The following is a 25,547-nucleotide window of genomic DNA, read 5'->3' as shown; positions in this document are numbered from 1 at the left end:
GGGGCAGCCTTGTGGGGTCTAGGGTTGGGCAGACGGCTGGCTGCGTCCTTGGTGACCACTCGCTCCCAGCATTAGCCCACGTCTTCGAGCAGCCAAGGAAACGTGACTGTCCATCTTGGTATTTCTTTTAAAAAATTCTTTTTAATCCTCACCTGAGGATGTTTATTGATTTTAGAGAGGGAGGAAGGGAGAGAGAGAGGGAGAAGTATCGATGTGAGAAACACTGATTGGTTGCTGATGGGGACAACTGGGCATGTGCCCTGACTGGGAATCGAACCCACAACCTTTTGGTGTAGAAGACAGTGCTCCCACCAACTGAGCCACACTGGCCAGGGCTCTGGCTTGGTATTTCAATTGACAGGTGGGACACAGCTCTTTATACCTTCCCTTGACGTTCTCTCTTGCTCTCTCTCTTTGAAGTGTTTCTGCACACTCTGTCATTTTGTCACAAACTCTGTTTTTTCCTGAACGATGTTCAAGGCTCACTAAAGTCTCCAACGTGTCATAACTGTTGGCCTGGTATTTGTTGTTGTTAATCCTCACCTGAGGCTATTTTTCCATTGATTTTTTTAGAGAGATTAGAAGGGAAGGAGGGAGAGAAAAACATCCATGTGAGAGAGACACATTCATTGGTTGCCTTCCGAACGCCTCCTGACTGGGGCTGGGGATCAAACCTGCAACCCAGGTACGTGTCCTTGACCGAAAATCGAACCTGAGACCTTCAGTGCCCAGGCCGATGCTCTAACCACTGAGAAACACTAGTCAGGGCTTTTGTATGGTATTTTTAATTATGTCATTGGGGTGAATGGTTGAAACAGATTCTACTTGCCCCTTTTCTCCTTGGTTGTAACACCTTACATGTTCATTTAAGACCGTGGTTGGCAAACTGCGGCTCGCGAGCCACATGTAGCTCTTTGGCTCCTTGAGTGTGGCTCTTCACACAAAATACCACGGCCTGGGCGAGTCTATTTTGAAGAAGTGGCATTAGAAGAAGTTTAAGTTTAAAAATTTGGCTCTCAAAAGAAATTTCTTTTTTTTTTCCAATTTTTTTTATTAAGGTATTATATGTGTACATATCTTACCATTGCCCCCGCCCCCCCAACCCCACTCCCATACATGCCCTCAACCCCCAGAGTTTTGTGTCCATTGGTTATGTTTATATGCATGCATACAAGTCCTTTGATTGATCTCTTATCTTCCCCACCTCTCCCTAACCTTCCTGCTGTAATTTGACCTTCTGTTTGATGCTTTACTGCCTCTGAATCTATCTTTTTGTTCAAGTTTATAATGTTCTTTATTATCCATAAATGAGTGAGATCATATGGTATTTTTCTTTCATTGACTGGCTTATTTCACTTAACATAATGTTCTCCAATTCCATCCAGGTTGCTGCAAATGGTGAGAATTCCTTCTTTTTTATGGCAGCATAATATTCCATTGTGTAGATGTACCACAGTTTTCTGATCCAGTCACCTGCTGATGGGCATCTAGGCTGTTTCCAGATCTTAGCTATTGTAAATTGTGATGCTATGAACATAAGGGTGCATATATCCTTTCTTATTGGTGTTCCCAGTTTCTTAGGATATATTCCTAGGAGTGGGATTACTGGGTCAAATGGGAGTTCCATTTTCAGTCTTTTGAGGAAACTCCATACTGTTCTCCACAGTGGCTGCACCAATCTGCATTCCCACCAGCAGTGCACGAGGGTTCCTTTTTCTCCGCATCCTCGCCAACACTTGTCGTTTGTTGATTTGTTGATGATAGCCATTCTGAGAGGTGTGAGATGGTACCGCATTGTTGTTTTGATTTGCATCTCTCGTATAATTAGTGACGTTGAGCATGTTTTCATGTGTCTCTTGGCCTTTCTTCTGTCTTCTTTGGAAAAGATTCTATATAGGTCCGTTGCCCATTTTTTTATTGGATCATTTATCTTCCTTTTATTAAGTTGTATAAGCTGCCTGCAGATGTTGGAGATTAAACCTTTATCAGTGATGCCATTTGCAAATATGTTCTCCCATGCAGTGGGCTTTCTTGTTGTTTTGTTGATAGTTTTTTTGCTGTAAAAAAGCTTTTTATTTTGATGTAGTCCCATTTGTTTATTTTCTCTTTAGCTTCCATTGCCCTAGGGGCAGTATCAGTGAAGAAGTTCTTTCAGCATATGTCTGTGATTTTGTTGACTGTGGATTCCTCTAGTATTTTTATGGTTTCCCGTCTTATGTTTAAGTTCTGTATCCATTTTGAGTTTATTTTTGTGTATGGCGTAAGTTGGTGATCTAGCTTCATTTTTTTGCATGTATCTGTCCAATTTTCCCAACACCATTTATTGAAGAGGCTGTCTTGACTCCATTGTATGTTAATGCCTCCTTTGTCAAATAGTAATTGAGCGTAGTGGTTTGGGTCAATATCTGGATTCTCTATTCTGTTCCATTGATCTATATGTCTGTTCTTGTGCCAGTACCAGGCTGTTTTGAGAATAGTGGCTTTGTAATACAGCTTGAAATCTGGTATTGAGATTCCTCCTACTTTATTCTTCTTTCTCAGGATTGCTGCGGCTATTCGGGGTCTTTTTTTATTCCAGATGAATTTTTGGAGAGTTCTTTCAAGGTCTGTGAAATATGCCATTGGTATTTTAATGGGGAGTGCATTGAATCTATAGATTGCTTTGGGTAGTCTGGACATTTTAATGATGTTGATTCTACCAATCCATGAACATGGTATGTTCTTCCATCTGTTTATGTCTTCCTCTATCTCTTTTTTCAGTGTCCTGTATTTTTCCGTGTATAGGTCTTTCACCTCCTTAGTTAAGTTTATTCCTAGGTATCTTAATTTTTTTGGTGCGATGGTAAATGGGATTGCCTTTTTAGTCTCTCTGTCTGTAAGTTCACTATTGGTGTATAGAAAGGCCTTAGACTTCTTGGCGTTAATTTTGTATCCTGCTACATTGCCAAATTCATTTGTTAAGTCTATTAGTTTTTTGACTGAGTCTTTCGGATTTTTTATGTACAATATCATGTTGTCTGCAAATAAAGACAGTTTTACTTGTTCTTTTCCAATTTGGATGCCTTTTATTTCTTCTTCTTGTCTAATTGCAATGGCTAATACTTCCAGTACTATGTCAAACAGGAGTGGTGAGAGTGGGCATCCCTGTCTTGTTCCTGTTCTTAGGGGAAATGTTTTTAGTTTTTGTCTGTTGAGTATGATGTTTGCTGTGGGTTTATCATATATAGCTTTTATTATGTTGAGGTATGAGCCTTCTATTCCCACCTTGTTGAGAGTTTTTATCAAGAAAGGGTGTTGGATTTTGTCAAATGCTTTTTCTGCATCAATTGATATGACTATGTGATTTTTATCTGTCAATTTGTTTATGTGATGTATCACGTTTATTGATTTGCGGATATTGTACCATCCTTGCATTCCTGGGATAAATCCTACTTGGTCATGGTGTATGATCTTTCTGATGTACTGCTGGAGCCGATTTGCTAGAATTTTGTTGAGGATTTTGGCATCTATGTTCATGAGGGATATTGGTCTGTAATTCTCTTTCATTGTGTTGTCTTTATCTGGTTTTGGTATTAGGGTGATGCTGGCTTCATAGAAGGAGCTTGGAAGTGTTCCTTCCTCTTGAATTTTTTGGAATAGCCTGAGGAGGATAGGTTTTAGTTCTTCCTTGAATGTTAGGTAAAACTCTCCTGTGAATCCATCAGGCCCCGGGCTTTTGTTTGCCAGAAGCTTTTTGATGACTGCTTCAATTTCGTCCATAGTTATTGGCCTATTGAGCTCTTTAGATTCTTCTTGATTGATTTTTGGAAGGTTATATTTTTCTAGGAATATGTCCATTTCCTCCAGGTTGTCCAGTTTGTTGGAATAGAGTTGTTCGTAGTATTTTGTAACAGTCCTTTGTATCTCAGCGGGGTCTGTTGTTATTTCACCTCTTTCATTTCTGATTTTGTTTATTTGGGTCCTCTCTCTTTGCTTCTTGGTGAGCCTGGCTAGAGGTCCATCAATCTTGTTTATCCTTTCAAAGAACCAGCTCTTGGTTTTGTTGATCTTTTGTATTGTTTCTTTGGTCTCTATGTCATTTATCTCCGCTCTGATCTTTGTTATTTCCTTCCTTCTGGTTACACTGGGCTTTTCTTGCTGCTCTTTTTCTAGCTCTTTGAGTTGTAGGGTTAGGTAATTTATTACCATTGTTTCTTGTTTTTTGTAATAGGCTTGTAGAGCTATGAAATTCCCTCTCAAGACTGCTTTCGCTGTGTCCCATAGATTTTGGATTGTTGTGTTTTCATTGTCATTTGTTGCCATGATGTTTTTTATTTCTTCCTTGATCTCTCTGGTGACCCAGTCCTTGTTTAATAACATGCTGTTTAGTCTCCATGTGTTTCATTTCTTTGGATTGTATTTATTATAGTTGATTTCCAGTTTTATGCCACTGTGATCTGAGAAGATGCTTGATATAATTTCTATCTTCTTGAATTTGAAGAGACTTTGCCTGTGACCCAGCATATGGTCTATCTTTGAAAATGACCCATGTGCACTTGAGAAGAATGTATATTCTGTGGCTTTGGGGTGAAATGTTCTGAAGATGTCAATTAATTCCATCTGGTCTAGTGAGTCATTTAGGATTGCTGTTTCTTTGCTGATTTTTTGTTTAGAGGATTTGTCCAATGGTGATAGTGGGGTATTAAAGTCTCCTACTATGATTGTATTGCTATTAATCTCTCCCTTGATATACTCCAGGAGTTTTTTTATGTATTTGGGTGCTCCTATATTGGGTGCGTATATGTTTACCAGAATTATTTCTTCTTATTGGATTTCTCCCTTTAGTATTATGAAGTGGCCTTCCTTATCTCTTGTTATGGCATTTACTTTGAGGTCTATTTTGTCAGATATAAGTATTGCTACCCCAGCTTTTTTTTTTTCATTTCCATTTGCCTGAAAGATATTTTTCCATCCCTTCACTTTCAATCTGTGTGAGTCTCTTGTTCTGAGGTGGGTCTCTTGTAGACAGCATATATTTGGGTCATGTTTTTTTTATCCATTCAGCCACTCGATGTCTTTTGATTGGAGCATTTAGTCCGTTTACATTTAAAGTTATTACTGAAAGGTATTTGTTTGTAGTCATATCTATTTTTGTGTCTGTATTCCTTCTTACCTGTTTATTTCTTCTTTTTACAGTATTCCCTTTAGCATTTCTTGCATTGCTGGTTTGGTGGTAATAAACTCCCTGAGCCTTTTTTTGTCTGCAAAGCTCCTGATTTCCCCTTCAATTTTGATTGATAGTCTTGCTGGATATAGTATTCTTGGATTCAGTCCTTTGCTTTGCAACACTTTGTATACCTCCTTCCATTCACTTCTAGCTTGTTGTGTTTCTGTTGAGTAATCATTTGACAATCTGATGGGTGTTCCTTTGTAGGTAACTCTCTGTCTCTCTCTTGCCGCCTTTAAGATTCTCTCTTTATCATTTATATTTGCCATTGAAATTATGACATGTCTTGGTGTGGGTCTTTTTGGGTTGATCCTGCTTGGGACTCTCTGTACTTGCATAACTTTTAACTTTCCCATATCCGGGAAGTTTTCTGTCATTATTTCTTCAAATAGATTTTCTAATCCCTGCTGCTCTTCTTGTCCTTCTGGCAGCCCTATTATACGCATGTTACTTCGTTTCACGTTGTCCCGAAGCTCCCTTAGGCTTTCCTCCTGCTTTTTAATTCTTTTCTCCAATTGCTGTTCAGATTGAGCTTGTTTCTGTACCTGATCTTCTAACTCACTAATTCGGTCCTCTGCTTCTTGTAGTCTACTGTTGAAACTTTCCATGGTGTTTTTTTTTTTTTTAAATAAATCTTTATTGTTCAGATTATTACAATTGTTTCTCCTTTTTCCCCCCCATATCTCCCCATCACCCGGTTCCCTCCCCCCCATTGTCCTTATCCATAGGTGTATGATTTTTGTCCAGTCTCTTCCCATACCCCCCATACAGACACCCCTTTCCCCCTGAGAATTATCAATCTACTCCCATTCTATGCCTCTGATTCTATTATGTTCACCAGTTTATTCTGTTCCTCAGATTTTTAATTCACTTGATTTTTAGAATCACTTGTTGATAGATATTTGTTGTTCATAATTTTTATCTTTACTTTTTTCTTCTTTTTCCTCTTTTTAAAGAATACCTTTCAGCATTTCATATAATACTGGTTTGGTGGTGATGAACTCCTTTAGCTTTTTCTTATCTGTGAAGCTCTTTATCTGCCCTTCAATTCTGAATGATAACTTTGCTGGGTAGAATAGTCTTGGTTGTAGGTTCTTGCTGTTCATCACTTTGAATATTTCTTGCCACTCCCGTCTGGCCTGCATAGTTTCTGTTGAGAAATCAGCTGACAGTCGTATGGGTGCTCCCTTGTAGGTAATTAACTATTTTTCTCTTGCTGCTTGTAAGATTCTCTCTTTGTATTTTGCTCTTGGCATTTTAATTATGATGTGTCTTGGTGTGGTCCTCTTTGGATTCCTCTTGTTTGGGGTTCTGTGCGCTTCCTGAACTTGTAAGTCCATTTCTTTCATCAGGTGGGGGAAGTTTTCTGTCATTATTTCTTTAAATAGGTTTTCAGTATCTTGCTTTCTCTCTTCTGGCACCCCAAAAATTTGGATATTGGTACGCTTAAAGCCATCCTGGAGGCTCCTTATGCTATCCTCACACTTTTGGATTCTTCTTTCTTTCCGCCTCTCTGGTTGGGTGTTTTTTTCTTCCTCATATTCCAGCTCTTTGGTTTGACTCTTCGGGTGCGGTGGTCTACTCTGTATATTCTTTATTTCAGATAGTGTATGCATAATTTCTGACTGGTCCTTTTCCATTGTTTTGGTATTCTCATTAAGGTCCTTGAAGATCTCTTCAAGTTTCTCAGCGGTTTTTAGAAGATTCTTGAGTTACCTTATAAATATGGTTCTGAACACTGTGTCGTCCATTAGTTTACTTTCATCTATTTCTCCTACTTGTGACATACTTAGATGTCTCCACATTTTGGCTGCCTCCCTGTGTTGATGGAGTGGCTTTGTATGGTCGGTGACCTGTAGGGGCCGGTAGCTCAACTTCCCCAATCACCCTAGGTGGTCGCTCTTGGTACTCCCCTTTGTGGGCTGAGTGGAAAGTCTTGGTTTAGTTAAAAGCCCTGATTGCTGTTGGTACAATGGGAGGAATTGACCTCCGGTCCAATTGGCTGTGAGGGCCTGCTGTGTATATAATGGAAGAATTGCTGTGCTGGAGACACAGTAGGGCTTTGGTGCTCACTTAGTCTGCCTCTTGAATGTGTCCCTTATGAGAGTGGTTGAAATCTGGTGTCGTCCACACCGACAGAAAGTCACTCTCACTCTTCGACTGGCCGAGAGTCCCGTAGGCGTCTGGGTCCCCCGCCTGTCCCCAGAAACTGGAGTTCAGAGTGGTTGGGATTGTTGGTATCACTGGTGGGAGTTGATCTCCAAGCCAGTTGGCTGTGAGGATCAGCAGTGTCTCTGCTGGGAGAGCTTCTGTGCTCAGCTTGGATGGGGCGGAGTCTCAGGGTGGCGCAGAGAAGCTTTGGTTTCCTATCTGCTCCGCCCTAAGAGGGGCAGTTTCTCCGTGCCCTAATCAATGGCTGCTCGCCTCTGAGAGAAGGCAGCTTTCGAGCCTCTCCTGCTGCCTAACAGACCAGTTTCTCCCCTGCTGGGGCTGGATTTCAGTGCAGACCGGAAGTTTTGTTTTTCTCCCGAAGGAGAAATCCAGTCACTGGGAGGGCTGTGCTCAGCTTGGATGGGGCGGAGTCTCAGAATGGCGCAGACAAACTTGGTTTCCGTCCGCACCGCCCTAAGAGGGCCGGTTCCTCCGTGCCCGAATTAATGGCTGCACACCTCTGAGAGAAGGCTGCTCTCAAGCCTCGCCCGCTGCCAAATAGCCCAGTTTCTTCCCGACCACAGCTGGATTTCAGTGCAGTCGGGAGGTTTGGTTTTTCTCCCAAACGAGAAAGCTAGCCACGCAGCGTCTGCTGCCCTCCCTCTCCGTGCGCTGCGAGCAAGCCTGCCGCGTATTCAGCTGCCCGCCCTTTCCGCGCTCACGGATCTCCACACCTCCACAGCTCCTGAGGCTCAGCGTCCCCCTCTCTGTTTTTCCTCTAGTTGTAGGTTTTCCACTCTGCCAGCTTTCCGGTGGTTCTGGACGGTGTGCGCTCTGTTTTCCAGTTGTAGTTTCAAAATTGTTGTGGTAGGCAACAGTTAGGTGTTTACCTTATGCCGCCATCTTGGTTTCTCTCCCATGGTGTTTTTGATTGTAGCTATATCACTTTTCATTTCTTCCTGATTCTTGCATAAGTTGTTGATTTTCTCATCCATCCGATGTATAAATTCCACGACCATTACTCTGAACTCCTTTTTGGTCATGTTGCAAGCTTCAGTTTCACTAATTTCCTTTCTTGGCGACTCCACATTTTCTTTCCTCTGTGAGTTATTTCGTTTCCCCATTCTGGCTATCACCAGAAAGCTCAAGCTTCTGTTTGCGTGGACCTGGGCCGTGTGCTGTGGGGACTTTGCTCCACCCGAGTTTCACTGAAGTGCTCTGACACTACGACGTGTGGCTGCCTTTGGTTGGTGGGAACCAGACTTGCCCAGGGTCAGTGTCCCCAGTGTTCCGTGTGGTCTCGTGTGCACACTTAGATTCAGGGGCCCTGTCTGCACCACACTGTTGGTATGTGCCGAAAATGAGATCCTTAGCATGTGCCAGGAGTCAGAGTTTCCCTGTGTCTGCACCAAGACTAGAGTGTCAGAGTCTCTGTTGCCTTGTGTGGTTTCTCGTTGAGACTCAGGGTCCCTATGTGTGCATGCACCAACAATTGGGGTCGCTGGCTCTTAGTGTGAATGCGCTGTGAGTCAGGGATCCCAGGCAGCTGTGTCCGGCGTGCCAAATTCCCTGAAGTGGAGCTGTGTCCTGTGTGTGCTCTCTCTACTGAGCCAAACCGGCTAGGGCGCACACTCTCAAATTCCTGAAGGTGAGCTGCCTCAGTGCACTCTCCCAGATTCCCCGAAGGGGGGCGGAGTCCGTTCTCTGCGCCAAATTCCCCAAAGGGAAGCCCCTCTGTGCATGCTCTAAGATTCCTCAAAGTGGAGCTGTGACCCGCAAGCCAAATTCCCCCACATTCCCCGAAGGGGAGCCCTCTGTGCGCACTGACAGATTTCCCCGAAGGGGAGCTGCCTCTGTCCCGCGCGCCAAATTCCCTGAGGGGGAGCGAGTCCCTGCGCAAAGCTCTGCAGCTTGGGCGAGGGGCGGGTCTATCAGTTACTATGGCACTATCCGCGCGCCTGCGGGGAGGGGGATTGACTCACGGAAATCTGCCAGGAAGTCTGGATTATTGTTGTTTGTTGGTCTGAAGCTGTGATAGCAGTTCTCTGTCCCCAGTGGCTGCAGGGTCCTGGTTTGTGTCAGAAGCCAGGATCCCAGTCTCAGGCAGCTCTGTTTCTCAAGATGGCGTGGTCTCTGCGTACGCACCAGCTGCCGAGAAGTGTCCGCTTTGTGCGCGGGGCTCCGCCGTCTAGGACTGCCCGGTTAGGCAGCCCCTTGGAAGACCTGCAGAATCTAACTGACCCTAGCTCATACACACACACACACAACACACGTCTACACTCTCCTCTATGGGTTCCTCACTCACACTCTCTCTTGCCCTACCTTACTGCCGGTCGCCATCGAGAGTTTTTTCTCAAAAGAAATTTCAGTCATTGTACTGTTGATATTTGGCTCTATTGACAAATGAGTTTGCCGACCACTGATTTAAGAGGTGTGTGAGATGAGTAGTTAAATGGGGTTGGTGAGACTCAACTGGGAACTGATTTTTAAAAAAATATATATATTTTTTATTGACTTCAGAGAAGAAGGGAGAGGGAGAGATAGAAACATCAATAAGAGAGAAGAGTCATTGATCAGCTGCCTCCTGCATGCCCCCTACTGGGGATTGAGTCTGCAACCTGGGCATGCGCTCTGACTGGGAATCGAACCATGACCTCCTGGTTCATAGGTCAACTTTCAACCACTGAGCCACACTGGCTGGGCTGGAGACCAATTATTGATGCCAGAATGCCCTAGCCCTGGGGTAAGAGGTTTTCTTCCCTTTGTCAGAACTGTCCCTGCTAAGCTGTTTCTGTTGGCCTGTTTCTTTCTGGCCCACAGAGCGATGGGACGCTGTTAGCAACAGGCTCCTATGATGGTTTTGCAAGAATCTGGATGGAAGACGGTGAGTCCTGCCACCCTCGGGTTGGGGTTGGAGAAGAGCTCCTTTGGTGTGGAGTCAAGGCGTGAACGGGCTGTGGCCTTGAAGTCAGCATGTTTGCTGTTTGTTTACTTACCCACAGGTAATCTGGCCAGAACCTTAGGCCAACGCAGAGGCCCCATCTTTGCCTTGAAATGGAACAAAAAGGGGAATTACATTGTGAGTGCTGGTGTGGACAAGGTGAGTACTCGCTTGTAACACATCTTTGAACTGTAGATGCTTATTGGGGTTGAATCTCTAAGTAGCATCGAGGTTCCTGTGAATGCTGAGGCTTTCTGCTTCCCCTTAAGAAATCAAGGCAGCTTGTGTGGTGCTTGTTGGTCTTCCTGGCTGTGACCTTGATGTTCATTTATAGCCTGTCATCTCCTTTATTTAAAAAGGTTTTTTTAAAAAATATGTTTTTATTGATTTAAGAGAGGAAGGAGAGGGACAGAGAGATAGAAACATCAATAAAGAAAGAGAATCATTGATAAGCTGCCTCCGGCACGCCCCCTACTGGGGATTGAGCCTGCAACCCAAGCATGTGCCCTGACTGGGAATCAAACCGTAACCTCCTGGTTCGAGGTTGATGCTCAACAAATGAGCCACACCGGCCGGGCGCCTGTCATGTCTTAATATGTCACACGCCCCACAGACCTTTGTGCAAAACATCCCCATTCAGTTGAGGTGCACAGTTCAGCGACAGACACAAAGTCCAAAATATTGACCATCTGGCCCTTGGCAAAAATAACTTTGCTGAACTCCACACTCGAGTCTAACCCTCCAGGTCACTGAATTGTGCATTCTCTCTGTCTCTCTCGCTCTTTCTCTCAAGCCAGTAAGCCCTTCCTTCCAACTTGGCATCCTCATATCTATTACAAAAAGCTGAGATGCTGTGGTTGGCACACCACATAGAGGCTCTCTAGTAACTACCATCGAATTTTTGCTGAGGGGCCCTAATTCAGATGTTACCCACATACCACTGTGTCTTGTACGTGGCTGGTCATCATTACTACTGATGCAGTTACTAAAACAATGTGTGGGGAGTGACCAGTAACCTTTCAAGCACTTTCTCCCTGTGTTGGCCCATTTGGTGCTCCAGGATGGGAGATGGGCACGCAGAGCATGGACCCCAGGCCACAGAGGGCCTTGGGACTTGTCTCGGGCATACTGGTGTGGAATGGACGTGGGTTGGGAGGCAAGCCCTGGGTCCAGCCAGCAGTTACTGCCCTCTCATGAAATCCTAGCCAGCACTTTGCATCCTCCTCCTTACTGACTCAGGGCTACTTTTTTTGTATTCATTTCTAATTTTCTACCTGATGGTCAGTGTTCACTACCAGGAGATGAGCCATTTGGTCAGTGAAAGCGCACATTTGAAATTCTGTCAGCCTTTGGGCCATGCACTGTTTGCCTTTATTGGCCAGCCACGGCAGAGATAATAATGTTCAGAAAGTAATACCCAAGGAGGAAGTGTAATTTATGGGGATGCTGACATTGACCTTCAGTGGAAGCTTAACCCAAAGGGGCTAATGTATATTTCAGATTCTTAACAGTACTTGTTGTTTTAGAATATAATTTTTTTTCTGTCCAGGGTATATTTAATGTAGACATCAACAAAATTACTGATGTAGTATGCAAAATTGCATCAGATTTGTGAGTTTATATTTTCTGTGTAGCACCTGATTTGTTTGTGAGTAAAAGTGTTTGGCCCACCAAAAAAACGAATAGAAGATATTCGTTGGTCTAGAGCTGACCCAGAATGTGGAGAATTGGGTTTCACAGGTGCTCACTGTTCCGAGTATTTCCTCTGAACATTTCTACTGTCAATACTCCTTATAATTAGTTCTTCTTTAAACAAGAGCTTCATTGTCAGTGACAGGGAGGTGCACAGGTTCCAATTAAGTGAGTTAAGACGTCATCCCAGAGGTTTTCCTGAGCCGCCTCCGGTGCTTCCCTGTCTTCCCAACATCAGTGGGTTCATAAGGATTCCTGTTTGTTTTACAGGGAAATGGTCTTTCTCCCCTTAGTTATGGGCCAATGTGGCTCTGCTCTGCCTGCTATCCCCAATTCAGGGTGTGACCAATACACAGGACAGTTTTCAGAAATGCCCATTTGTTCTTCAGCTCCTCATTCGGAAAAGTGCCAGAAAGATTCTTAGATAAGCTTTGTATTTCAACTTTTAATGGGAGAGAGGGAATCCCCACCAATTTTTGTAGTTTTCCAATTAGCAGTTACGGCTGCTGTGTTTTGTGGAGTTGCCAACAACACACATGGCTCTCGAGATGGTTACATATAAAACATTGGATTCCACAGACCTCGGCAAAAAGACCGCCAAGGACCTCATTAACAGATACCTACTGAACACGTGTTGAAACAATATTTTAGCTATACTGGAGTGAAATAAAACATGTTGTTAAAAAGAAGTTTTATGGCCGCAGCGACCTTGGTTCATATTCGAGTCACGGTGCCAAAAAAGAAAAGGTAGTTTTAACAGTTTCTTTTTTTCTCTTTTTAGAGTGCTTTCTAGAAAACAAAGTTCCCCGTGTGGCTCACATTCTGTGTTTATTGGGCAGTGCTGATGTGAAAGGAGGCGGGGCTCACTTGTCTTGTGTGATAAATTTTTCTGAGAGAAAACTTGGCTGGAGGAACAGTCACTAACGTTTCCTTTTTGTTTGCGGAGCACAGACAGCAATAATCTGGGACGCCCACACGGGAGAAGCCAAACAGCAGTTTCTATTTCATTCTGGTGAGTCTTCTGTTTTTGTTTTGTAATCTAATATGCTAAGTGTCCTTCCTTCCATCTGGGTAATGACGTCACATAGCAACGCCATCACGTAGCAATGCCTGGCTTCCTATCCCTAGCGATGACTAGCCTCTTTGCAGTTTCTTCAGCCCAGGAACACGACTTGCTTTATAGCCAGGTGGAAACACTTTACTCTGTACCCAAATGTCTGTGAAGTGTTTTCCTGTGCCTCATCTCATTTGATCCTCACAGGAGTCTTGGAGTAGGTAGATAGGAGACTTGGTGGAATCCTATTTTCTTTTCATTAGCCGGAAAACAGAGATGTAGAAAACTTAGAAACTTGACCCGACTGAAAAGAAGTAAGAAATGGTGGACCTTGAAATGACTTCAGGTTTTCTCACTGCGCAGAATACAGTCAGACACTGCTGCAGTTAAATATGTTACCCTTTGTTCTCCCTGCGTGATCTACAATAATAATGTGCTTTGTGTTGACATTTACTTCTGTGTTGCTGACAATTACCTGAAAGATAAGTTGGGGTGCTTCACTGGGCTGGAAAAAGTTTAGCTAAATCAGATAGCAGGTCTAATTAAGCAAGTTTGTTCTATATCTATAAAAGGCTAAGTTGACTTGTGCATGCACGATACATACAATGCTCTCGCTGGCACCAATTGCACGCATGTGTTTCCACCTATCATTATTGATGGTGAATTTGGTTGACACTTCTAGTATAGAGAAAGGGCAGATAGTGATATTAAAATATTTCTTCTAATTAATTTCCTTTCCTTGTGCACAAATTCATGCACCATGCCACGAGTTTGGTAATAATAACACAGAGTCCCTGTGTAATGTCCCAGAAGTTAATCTTGAATACTCCGAGGAATGTGTCCATGGAATTTAGCTGCAATCATGGTGAGCATTGCTCTTAGGCTTATAAGGTACAGATTCCCCAACATCAAAATGTTAAAAACACCACAAGGACCAATACCTGGACCAAAGTGGCTTCCTTTCTCCTGCCAGCCCAGGGGGGCTGTGTTGGGGGTCCCTGAGACCCCCCAGATCCGGCGAGTCACGGCTCAGGTTTATCACAGTGAAAGGACACAGCAAAATCAGCCATGAGGGAAAAGGTGCACAGGGCGAAATCCAGCACTTGCAGTGGTCTTCTGTGGACCCAGGGTAGGGGAGGCCATCCCCCAGAATCGAGTTGCGACCGGCCATGCGGCAGGACCTCCTCCAGGGAAGCTCCCTGCAGACTGGGTGTGCAGGATGTTCGCTGGGGCTGTCCTGCAGGCACTGTGCCTGCTCGTACTCAGATTTTAGACTCCTGGAAGGAAGCTGGTGTAAACTACGTTGTTTGCAGTTGAGGTACAGAAGCTGGTCTTACCATTTACGGAATAGTGGGGACCTTCAAGAAATCCATGTCCCCAGATGTGGGCCAAGAGAGCAGGGTCAGCTCTGAGGTGAGGAATCTTTTCCATAGAGATGTGCAGCCACCGCTGTGGCCCTAGCCATATCCATTTGTGTGTGGTGGTCACAGCAGGCCACGTTGGCCCAGAGACTCCAGTTTTCCACCTGATCCTCCCTCTTGCTCTGTGGACCTCAATTCTTCTGTGAGGGGCAGCCTCTTAACTTGAAACAAAGATAGCTGTGCACCTCCAGCTGGAGTGGACTGTTGGAGGACACCAGCATGAGGGACAGATGCCACTTCCCGTCATGGGCAAGGTCTTCCTTATAGAGGGAACACTGAATGTGTGGGCTGAGCGTGTACTGTTATGTCACACTAGAGGCCCGGTGCACGAAATTCGTGCACGGGGAGATAGGGGGTGGTGTCCCTCAGCCCAGCCTGCACCCTCTCCAATCTGGGACCCCTTGAGGAATGTCTGACCGCCTGTGGTTGGACATCCCTCTCACAATCCAGGACTGCTGGTTCCCAACCGCTTGCCTGCCTCTGCCTGATTCCCCCTAACCACTTCTGCCTGCCAGCCTGCCTGCCAGCCTGATTGACGCCTAACTGCTCCCCGGCCAGACCAGTTGCCCCTAACTGTTCTCCCCTGTAGGCCTGGTCATCCCCAACTGCCCTCCCCTGCAGTCCTGGTCGCCCAACTGTCCTCCACTGCAGGCCTGGTCCCCCCAGCTGCTCTCCTCTGCTGGCCTGGTCCCCCCCAACTGCCCTCTTCTGCTGGCCTGGTCACCCCTAACTGCCCTTCCTGCTGGCCTGATCGCCCATAACTGCCCTCCCCTGCAGGCCTGGTTTCCCCCAACTGCCCTCCCCTGCAGGCCTGGTCTCCCCCAATTGCCTTCCCCTGCAGTCCTGGCCCCCCCCAACTGCTCTCCCCTGCTGGCCTGGTCTCCCCCAATTGCCCTCTTCTGCTGGCCTGGTCACCCCTAACTGCCCTTCCTGCTGGCCTGATCGCCCATAACTGCCCTCCCCTGCAGGCCTGGTTTCCCCCAACTGCCCTCTCCTGCTGGCCTGGTCTCCCCCAACTGCCCTGCTCTGCCAGCCTGGTCACCTTCAACTGCCATTCTCTGCTGGCCTGGTCACCCCTGCCCACAACTCCCCTCCCCTGCAGGCCATCTCGTGGTGGCCATCTTGTGTCCCCATGGGGGCAGCCATCTTTGACCACATGGGGGCGGCCATCTTTGTATCTTGGAGTGACGGTCAATTTGCATATTACTTTTTTATTAGATAGGATGTCCCTGAGCTGATGTTGACAAGTGGGCAGAGTGTCTTTCCTGATGGGCGGTTTGGGGTGCCCGGTGATGGCTGAACGGGAGGGCTGAGCCCAAGAACTGCCCAGACGGCACGGCGCATCTCGGCGTATGGCACAGGCTCCAAGCAGGGGGCATGGGTCCTGGAGGGGTGGACTAGGAGGGAAGGTCCCAGCAAGGGCATGTCACCACTGTGTCAGAGCACAGACTCACGTCTGATACTCCGTCCAGAACGCCAGCAGCGATGGAGGCATTCACAGTGAGGAGACCTGGCATGTCTTGGGTGCCTGTCCTCATAGTTTTCAGTCCACATCACATACATCTATGGCCGCTGGTGAGTTTTATGGTTGGTGTTGCTTTCATCTCACATGACTGATGGCGTGGACGGTGCTGAATGTATTACAGAACGTGTCTCCCCACCCATAAGTGGGCACCTCTCCAAAGGCAGATAGCTCGGGAGCCCGACCTACGTGTGTGATAGAATGCATGTAACATGGTATTTACCATTAGTACATAGGATCCACACGTCCTCCCTCTGTTCCCGCCCACAGCCCCCATTCTCGATGTGGACTGGCAGAATAGCACGACCTTTGCCTCCTGTAGCACAGACAGGAACATTCACGTCTGCAGACTCGGCTGCGACCTCCCCGTGAAGACCTTCCAAGGACACGCGGTAAGTGCCAGGTCTGACGACGGGCTCGGGTCCGTGGCAGGGTGCTGGGAGGGGCGTCTCCTTTGTGCCTCTGGTTAAAAGGTGCTGTGAGGCCTAATGACCCTTTGAATTCTTAAAGGATAGGAATACTTTTGCAGCATTGTTTCCTATACCCTATTAAAATACTACTGACATTCCTTTAAGCAGATTTGTCACCTGCTTTTTTAATTTATTTTTTCCTCCTTCTCTCTCCTACTTAGATCTATGATTCCATTATGGTGCTCACCTCACTGTGTTCTTGGGGAGTGGGGGGGGGGGGGCGTTAATAAAAAAGATGCTGTGCCTGCTGACCAGGTCTTTTGCAGCCCTTTGCTGCTTGGGCTATTGTAGTAGCTCAGGTGGTTGGATTAACCCAGGTATAAACAGGCAATGGGGAAAACACAGACCCTGAGACAAGCTAGATGTGGGATTTTGAAGGAAGTACTTAAAATAGCTATTAGACAAATGTGTGAGGACATAAAGGAAAGGATGCTCATCATGAGTGAATAGATGGGGAATGCTAAAAACAGTCAAATGGAAATCTGACAGCTGAGAGGTACAGTGTCTGAAATGAAAATTTAATGGGTGGGTTTAACAGCCGACTGAGGTTGCAGAAATAAGGCTAATGAACCTGAAGAGAAATCATAGAAATAGCCAGTTTTCTTGAATTTGGTGGAAAATGTCGGCATCGGTTTTTAGAGAGAGTGAAGCGAGGGAGGGAGCAGAAGAGAGAGAGAGAAACATTGATGTGAGAGGGACACATCCATTGGTTGCCTCCTGCATGAACCTCGACCAGGACAGGGAATTATCCTGCAACCCAGGTATGTGCCTTTGACTGGGAATCAAACCCGACACCCTTTGGTGCACAAGCTGGTGCTACAACCACTGGACCACACTGGCCAGGGTGAAAGTGATTTGCAATGTCAATCTCAAAACAACGGGTCGTATTGGTTTTCTGTGCTGTGCTTATTGGATGTAAATGCAGTTGTGAATTTTTTCTTAGAGTTGTGGATGTGGGTGACGGTTTTGCATGGTATGTGGCCTTGCTTTTTACATAAATGAAAGGCAGAGTCAGAAACAGGGAAATGTGTGGGTCCGAGGCTGGTCTTCCATACCCAGGGTAACTGAATAGTCTGCAGAGATGACGGAGTGCTCCCCTGCTGGATGATTGTGGTACCTACTCACAGGCCTTTATTTCCCTGTAAAATCCTTCGCTCTCTTTCAGAATGAGGTTAATGCCATCAAGTGGAATCCCTCTAGAATGTTGCTAGCGTCCTGCTCGGATGACAGTACATTAAAGGTAACCTGGAAGGATGGGCTGTTTGATCCCAGGCAGCTGCACACCTTAGTGTGGGTTTTATGGTCACGGCTGCTCTGGGTGATGATTTTGTAATGAACACCCTTCCTGCTGCTATAAGTTTTCCCTGGTGCTACTGGTGCCCCCAGGGTTTTGCCCACCCCTCTGTCTGGGCAATGACCCGCCAATCAGTGAGCTTCCCCAGCCCCAAACCTGAGGAACGCTCACAGAGTGACCCGTGCTGAACCGTTCCTGGCTGGAGAAAGAGCACCTGCTCACATTCTGCCCATTGTGTCCTTTAGATCTGGAGCATGAAGCAGGACACGTGTGTCCATGACCTGCAGGCTCACAGCAAAGAGGTGTATACCATCAAGTGGAGTCCGACCGGGCCAGCCACCAGCAACCCAAACGCCAACATCATGCTCGCAAGGTAAGAGGAGGACGGTCCACACCCAGACCCAGTCGGCTCCCCAAAGCAGCCTTGCTCCCCATGGCTGTAACAGTTATTTTATCAGAGGGGGCGGAAAAGTTATTTTGTAAAAGTTGTGGCCAGTAACGCGGCCAGTAGATGTTACTTGAACCCGGAGGGAATTGGAATGTGGCCAGTAAACGTTATTTGGTAAAGTGTGTTGTGAATGAGTTCACGTCCTTCCAAACTACAAGGAGTAGCTCCCCTGGACGGGGCCCACGAAACAGCGCTATGCAGCGTCGCCCGAGCTATGAAGTGACGCCCGAGTAGCGGTGCGGATCCCTGTCACCACCGGGCTGGTAGGGTGGGTTATGTGTCCGGGCTTCCAGCATGTGGCTTTGTGAGGGTTTTCATTGTGACAGACAAAGGAAGCAGAGTGCGCCGTGGCCTTGGTTTGCTTAGTCCAACTCGGAGCTGCAGGAGGCGTGAATTCTGAGTGGCAGTAAAGGGCTCCCCCACCCTAGCCAGGGCTGACCGAGCCATACATATAGTGAACTCCCCCTCCCCGCCCCCAAGCAGCAGATTCTTCGCAGAAATGGGAAGAGGGGACGTGGCCATGGTGGGCAGCCCAGAATCACGCTACTTCAGGCTGCACTGCACAGAACTGTCTCGGCCAGTGCTCACGGGACTCCACGCAGGTCCTGTGTTTAATAAGAACATCTAGACTAAGAAGCTGAGAGATTCTGAGGCAAGATATGCCCGCATCCTTCGGGGTCTGGGATCCATGGTGCACACGGAGAGGGGGTGTTCAGCTGGAGAAGACAGCATTTGGGAGGAATGTCCGGGTCCCAGGAAGCAGAGCAGGCTTCTGCAGCTGCAGAGAAGGGGTGATCGGGGGCAGGGGGCGGGTGGACAGTCCTGTGGATACGGAGGGACTCTCCATCTCTGCCGCATGGCACAGGCCGGTCAGTCTCACAGCAGCAAGGATCCTTGTTGCTGAAAGTGCTCGGCCCAAGGCCGTTTCTTAGAAAGCACTGGAAGGAAGGAGTTCCTGCATCAGCTAGAGGCTGATTGTCCTTTCAGTCAACAAGTGTGACTGGACAAAGCAGTGCCCGGTGAGTCCCCATCCAAAGAGAGAACACCAAATAGCAGCGAACACCAAATAGCAGCTCGGTATGTGTTCTTTCTTTTACATCTGAAAAGAAAACTTGCAGCTCTCAGAATACAATTGCTTATTTGAATGTGATTGTATTTTAACTCCCATTGCATTAAAACTTGTGTTCACTTAATTTGCCATTTTTCCAAATATTTTGGTTGGTAACAATAAATATTGTGTTGTGTTTTTTTTTTTTTTTCATTTTTTAAAATTGACCTCAGAGAGGAAGGTAGAGGGAGAGATAGAAACATCATTGATGAGAGAGAACCATTGATTGGCTGCCTTTTGTATGCCAATCACTGGGCATCAAGCCCATAACCCAGGCATGTGCCCTGACCAGGAATCGAACTGGGACCTCCTGGTTCATAGGTCGATGCTCAACCACTGAACAACACCAGCTGAGCTAAATGTGGTATTTTAAATTTACTACATTTAAGAAAATGTAGTAAATATTCTATAGACATATTTATCGTCTGTGTCTATAGGAAATGCAGAAACAAATGAACATGAAATCAATGTTTCCCCAATAACAGCATCCAAAAAATGAAGAAAGGAATTGTTGTATAACAGTGGCTTTGTCGTTGAGGTATCTGAGCCATACTTTAGCATGATGAAGCGTACCTGTTATTGTCTCTGGAAATGTAAAAGCTGTGAGAGGAAAGCCACACACGATGGATGGATGTCTTAGAGAAATAGAAGAAAGCTCCCTGTGTCTGTGGTGATGTTTCCTCCCTTCCTCCTAGTGCTTCGTTCGATTCCACTGTCCGGCTGTGGGACGTGGAGCGCGGCGTGTGCATCCACACGCTCACCAAACACCAGGAACCTGTCAACAGTGTCGCTTTCAGCCCCGACGGCAAGTACCTGGCCAGCGGCTCCTTTGACAAGTGTGTGCACATCTGGAATACTCAGGTAATCCCCGACTCCTTTCTCAGAGTAACTCCCACGTCAGGTTTCAGTGACCCAGGCTCAAAACTGTCGCTGGGGAGTTTGTGCTGAGTCGCTTCTAAGTCCCTGGCGTGAAACCCTCTACCTGCCTGATCCTTTCCTGGGGTCCCGGCCGTCATCTCAGACAGCCGTAACCCAGTCCTCTTGTCTCCAGAGATGCTGCCCTTGAGGTACTAAGTTTGGGGCGACAGTGTCATTCCATTCACACTTCCCAGGGGCCCAGCTAAAGGGTCGGGGCCAGCCACTCCAATCATGTAGCATATTGGAGGGTACACAGGAATATCTGTTTGCTTTGTTGTGCCATTTTGATTTTTCTGATGAAAAAAGTTTCTGTTTCTGTAGGAAAGGGTATGTTGGTATTGGGTTGTGCTGTTGGCAGAATTACAAGGAGACAGCTTTTGAGTAAATGTAGCCGTGGGAACCCTGGCTGTACCTGAGGATGATGGATTCTGAATATAAAGAGTGGAAGTGGGTGGGAGATAGAATAGGGAGTATTATGTTGGGCAGTCACCTCTCGGTTCTCCAGCTGATAGAAGAGAAATGGTCGGAGCCATTGCAAACAGCCAGTGATCCAGTTTGTGTGACCTCAGGGTGGATTAAATGGCCTCCCCTCTCCCCTTTTAATTCAATCTGCCTTCCTGCTTCCCTGTGGCTGGGTTGAAATTGAGGTTCATTTTAATTGAGTTCATGCCCCCTTGTGGGAAGGGCTGGTAGTACATGAAGCAAGTGAACTGCCATCCAGTCCGCAGAGACCTAAGCCTTCCCAGAATCTGCCTCAGATGGGCTACATCCTTAGAGAGGGAGAGATGAGGGTGGGCCCTAGGCGGAACCAGCCTGCCACCAAGCCTCACAGCCCAGATAGGCCAGGTGGAAAGCGCACAGCCCAGGAATACTGTGCGAGAGTTCCTCTTCATAGAAGCAGTGATAAGTGGATTTGTCAAGTGACATCATAGAAAAATGACATTAGGTATTGCCCATGGTCAAAAACTCATCAAATTATGTCACTCCTTTTTTATAAACCACAAATCTCTTTGATCCTCAGTGAGAGGATGCCCTCTCTAAATACAAGTATGTATATAATACTAGAGGACCGGTGCATGGATTTATGCACTGGTGGGGTCCCTCAGCCTGGCCTGCAGGGATTGGGCTGAAACCGGCAGTCCGACATCCCCCAAGGGATCCTGGAATGGGAGAGGGCACTCACTTGGCAGTTCCTGTGTTGAGCGTTTGCCTCCTGGTGGTCAGTACGCATCATAACAACCAGCTGGTGGGCTGGTGTGCCGGTTGCTTAGGCTTTTATATATATATAAACTAGTGGCCCAGTGCACGGAATTCATGCATGGTGGGGGCGGGGGAGGGGGAGTGTCCCTCAGCCCGACCTGCACCCTCTCCAATCTGGGATCCCTCTCGCAATCCAGGACTGCTGGCTCCTAACCGCTCACCTGCTTGCCTGCCTGATTGCCCCTAAGCACTCCCCCCGCCAGCCTTCTCGCCCCCAACTGGCCCCCCTTGCCAGCCTGACTGCCCCCAACTGCCCCCCCCCCTGCCAGCCTGCTTGTCTTGCTCACCCCCAACTGCCCTGCCCTCCTGGCCTGATCACCCCTAACCACCTCTGCCTCAGCCCCGCCACCATGGCTTTGTCTGGAAGGATGTCTGGAAGGTCTCCCGGTCTAATTTGCATATTACCCTTTTATTAGTATAGATAGTGGCCTTGCTCCCCCCCCAGTTCCCGCCCCCTTAGCTCCTGACCACTGCTTTGTTTTACAGAGTGGGAGGCTCGTCCACAGCTACCGAGGCACTGGCAGCATCTTCGAGGTCTGCTGGAACGCCCGAGGGGACAAAGTGGGCGCCAGCATGTCTGATGGCTCTGTAAGAACACCACAATTTGCTCGGGGGGGTTGTGGGTGCGGGGCCGAAAGGGGAAACCCCAGGCAGCTGATACCCAGGGTAGAGGCTGAGAACCTTGCTCCCCCAGCCTGCACCCTCTGCTGATAAAGGTATGACCTGCATTCCACAGGTGTCCTGGGTCCTAGGGCCCTGTGATTCTGTGAGGCAGGGGGTGGTGGGAGGGCTGGCAGAGTGTCCTGTAGCCCCCACGTGTTCCCAAAGGCCATGAGCACAGGCTTGAGTTGTCATCGGCGCTGCCTCTAGGTCTCTGGGTTGTGACACCTGCCCATGACAGCTGCCTCTGCGTTATTTCAGGGTTGGTCAGAGGCTCAGCTCCTCAGGTGTAGCCTGTTGTTACAGCTTCTCTGAATGCTCAGGACTGTGTGCCAATAAAACTTTATTTATAAAACATAGTGGGTGGGCCTGCTTTGGTTCATGGGCCATGTTACTTGCCAACCTGGGTTCTGTGTGTTGTCTGAAGGTAACGGGCTCTCTTTTTCCTTGCAGGTGTGTGTTTTAGATCTGCGAAAGTAGACGGAATGTTGCAGGAAAGAGAAGAGAATTCTAACCCACCAGCAGTTAGCGTGGGGTGGGGTGGGGGGAGGGGAGGGGGGTATCCTGTCAGCTCCAAAACTGCGCGAGGATGGCGCATGGGCGTGGACTTTGAAGTCAGCTCCTCCTGGGCTGTGGGCGCCTGTATCTTTCCTAGTTCTCGTCAAATAGTTTTAAACACACACAGTTGCTTTAGAGGTGGGAGAGTGGTTTCCACCCGGGACATCTGTTTGGAAAGCATGACACCTCCAGTGGGATGGTCCGCGTTTAATTCCCACCCAGACAGGCTCCAATGGCTGAGACGAGGGGGGAAAAAAAGCAAAGGAGAAGAAAAGCGAAAAAGGCTGTGATAACCTGAAAGGGGTGGAAGAGCTCTCCCTGCGTGCTGCGTGTTGCCCTAACAATTCGGACACTACGGTCGCCCTCGCCAAGGATGTTCAGAGCCCAGCCCGTGCCGCTGAAATGCGGGGCTTTGTGATCCCGGCACGCGCCGTTTCGCACAACCTTCTTTGTCCAGTGGCTTTTCTGTCGGTTGGAATCCTGTTGACTGGGCCTTCCGTCCACGATGGGGCCTATTCCCCTTCCTCGTTGCCTGCCCCTCCACCTTTTTCCTGCATTCAGTGTGTCTTGATTTGCTGTTGATGCGGCCTTGGGGACACGATGACAAAATCTTTGCCAGACAGCTTTCTCGCCCCTCCCCTCTCCCCCTTCTCCTCCCCCTCCCCTGCGCCCCCTTTTCATATTTGTTTCAGATCGAAGGTCTTGAGGGCACTTTTGGCGCAAAATACGTGCTTTATGTAGGAAGGCAAGGCAGAGGGACTTTTTACAGGAGGGGAAAAAATGACTTATAAAGAGCCCGGAGTGTTTTTTTGGGGGAAATATTTTTATGTTAAAATAATTTTAAAATCCTAAAAAGCCATCAGACAGAGCTTTGTGTGGTTTCATATTTTAAAAGATTCTAGGGAGCATTCCCGTTGCCTTGGGCTGTGTGGCAGGTGGGAGGGCGCGGGGGGAGGAGGGGGACGGGGGCAGACCCGTGGACGCAGTGGGATTTCCTCCGTGGAGGGAGAAGTCCAGCTCTTGGCTGGGGGACAAAGTGGGATCTCCCTGGAAGTCCCCTCTGTAGCCCTGGGAGGGAACTGAAGAAGGGTGCGCTGTGACCACGAGGAGCCTGTCCCAAACCCACCGGTATTGAGGAAGCCATAGAAACAGAGGGCTCAGCGCTCGGCTGTGTGGCCTGTTCGTGGCACCTCGTTCACGGTCAGCCATTGTCCGGAGCCACTGGGCGGGCCAGGCCTGGCACGGCTGACCCCTGGCGGGCAGGGACAGAAGTGAACGGGAAGGAAGGCCCTTGCATCCGCAAGGTGAACTAAGGGTAGAGTGTCACCCATCACCTCCACTGTCTCCATCTTTCTCTGCCAAGAGACTAGATTTTCTTTTTTTTTTAATAATGAACCTTTTTACTGTTTTTAAAAAATTAAACAGGTGTTTGCGTTTCTACGGGCATTTATTTTCATTGGATGAGGTGGCCTTTGTGTGTCAGCCCCAACGCTGACCTGGTTTTGAAAGCAGTGGGAGAAGGGCCATCACTTTCCCAGGGCAGAGCAGGGACAGGAAGGCGGCCAGGCAGGTTCAGCCGCTGCGGCCCAGCTACCAGACAAGATGCTATTCAGGCGCCGCGCCCAGCAGGCATGTGAGCGTGACAGGAGAGACCTGGACTGTGCCGGACCTGTGGCAACATCACCAGGCTCCGTGGATCTTCCCCCAAAGTGCTGTTTCCGAGTTGGGTGTGTAATTTGGGCTGTTGCTTGGCACTGCGCCAAGCGCAACGTCTAGAAAGTCACCCCTCATCTTTGAAGGCAGCCGACACCTGGACCACGTTGACCATTTCTGCCCTGAGAAATCATTAGGTTTGGGGCGCAGTGTGCGGAGGTGCAGACACCATTGGACACCCCCACCCCCAACAGAAACGGGAATCTGCAGAGCGTCACTCCCCAGGGCCGTGCCCCATGACTGCCCTCCTCACAGCCCTTAAAGTAACGCCTGCGTGTTGGTGACCAAACGTGGCCTTGATCTGAGCAGGCGGCCCAGGCCGAGGCTCCGGTGGTTTGCAGGGACCAGGGGCCGGCCCCGCATGGGGAAGGTGGGATGGCCGCGGGCCGCACGCCTGGGACGGGTTTCCTTCTGCCTGAGATCCGTCAGGGGCGGGCGAGGTGCGCTTTGTCCCACATAAGGCCTTCTTCGCTCTGGTTATGTTCCTCTTTTTAAACTTGTTCCACCTTTTTTTTCAAATCGTGTTTCTTGTCAAACGCGTTCCTCTGCCCTTCCCCAGGGTTTTGAGCTCTGGCTTCCGGGTGTGTATTATCTGTCAGATGCGCCAGCCGCGGTTCCGTCAGGGCCTCCCGACCTGTCCGCCCACGTCCATGTGTGTCGCCCACCCGCGCGCCCTCACTCCTTGGACAAGAACCACCTTGCACTTTGTAGCCCGTTTGCTTCGATAGAATCAACAGGCCCTGTTCAGGGTCTTGAATAAATGGCTCTATTTTGATGTGAGAGGACGTGGTGGGTGTGCTTTCTTTGTCCCGCTCGCCCACTGGGGCCCACGACACCCTGATGAGTAGACACGCGCGTTCTCCCCACAGGTGGGGACTCGAGTGCCTCCCCCCCGCCCCCGGGCTGCTGCTGGCTGCGCTGTGGACAGCGTCCGGGGCTTTGAGGGTGCTGTTCTCAGGGGGTGTGTTTCAAGTGTGTTCCTTTCCATGGCGGCATTTCCGCGGGCTGTCCACGTCAACGTGAGGGGATGTCCTCCTGTCCCGGGGGTTTGCGGGAGTGTGGGTTCCGGGGTGAACGGGGTAGTTTGCCGAAGTCAGGGCGCGGGGACGCTGGACCTGAGCGCGCACCGCC

At 48.1% G+C, this 25,547-nt stretch overlaps 1 protein-coding gene across 1 annotated transcript in view; it reads left to right on the top strand.

Moving 5' to 3' along the window:
• Positions 1–25,196, top strand: part of LOC103304554 (F-box-like/WD repeat-containing protein TBL1X) — a 35,804-nt gene extending 10,608 nt beyond the window's left edge. The window contains exons 4-12 of the mRNA XM_028138779.2: positions 10,178–10,241; positions 10,360–10,457; positions 12,942–13,002; positions 16,258–16,379; positions 17,623–17,697; positions 17,997–18,124; positions 20,003–20,168; positions 21,972–22,073; positions 22,599–25,196. Coding sequence (XP_027994580.2) covers positions 10,178–10,241; positions 10,360–10,457; positions 12,942–13,002; positions 16,258–16,379; positions 17,623–17,697; positions 17,997–18,124; positions 20,003–20,168; positions 21,972–22,073; positions 22,599–22,625 — 843 coding nt within the window. The 3' untranslated portion in view covers positions 22,626–25,196. The remainder of the gene's footprint in view (positions 1–10,177; positions 10,242–10,359; positions 10,458–12,941; positions 13,003–16,257; positions 16,380–17,622; positions 17,698–17,996; positions 18,125–20,002; positions 20,169–21,971; positions 22,074–22,598) is intronic.
• The last annotated feature ends 351 nt before the right edge of the window (positions 25,197–25,547 follow it).

Source organism: Eptesicus fuscus, chromosome 16, assembly GCF_027574615.1.
Source record: "Eptesicus fuscus isolate TK198812 chromosome 16, DD_ASM_mEF_20220401, whole genome shotgun sequence".
NCBI classification, from domain to species: domain Eukaryota; kingdom Metazoa; phylum Chordata; class Mammalia; order Chiroptera; family Vespertilionidae; genus Eptesicus; species Eptesicus fuscus.
Note: the sequence above shows the minus strand (reverse complement) of the source record. Positions and strands in the feature narration are given on the sequence as shown.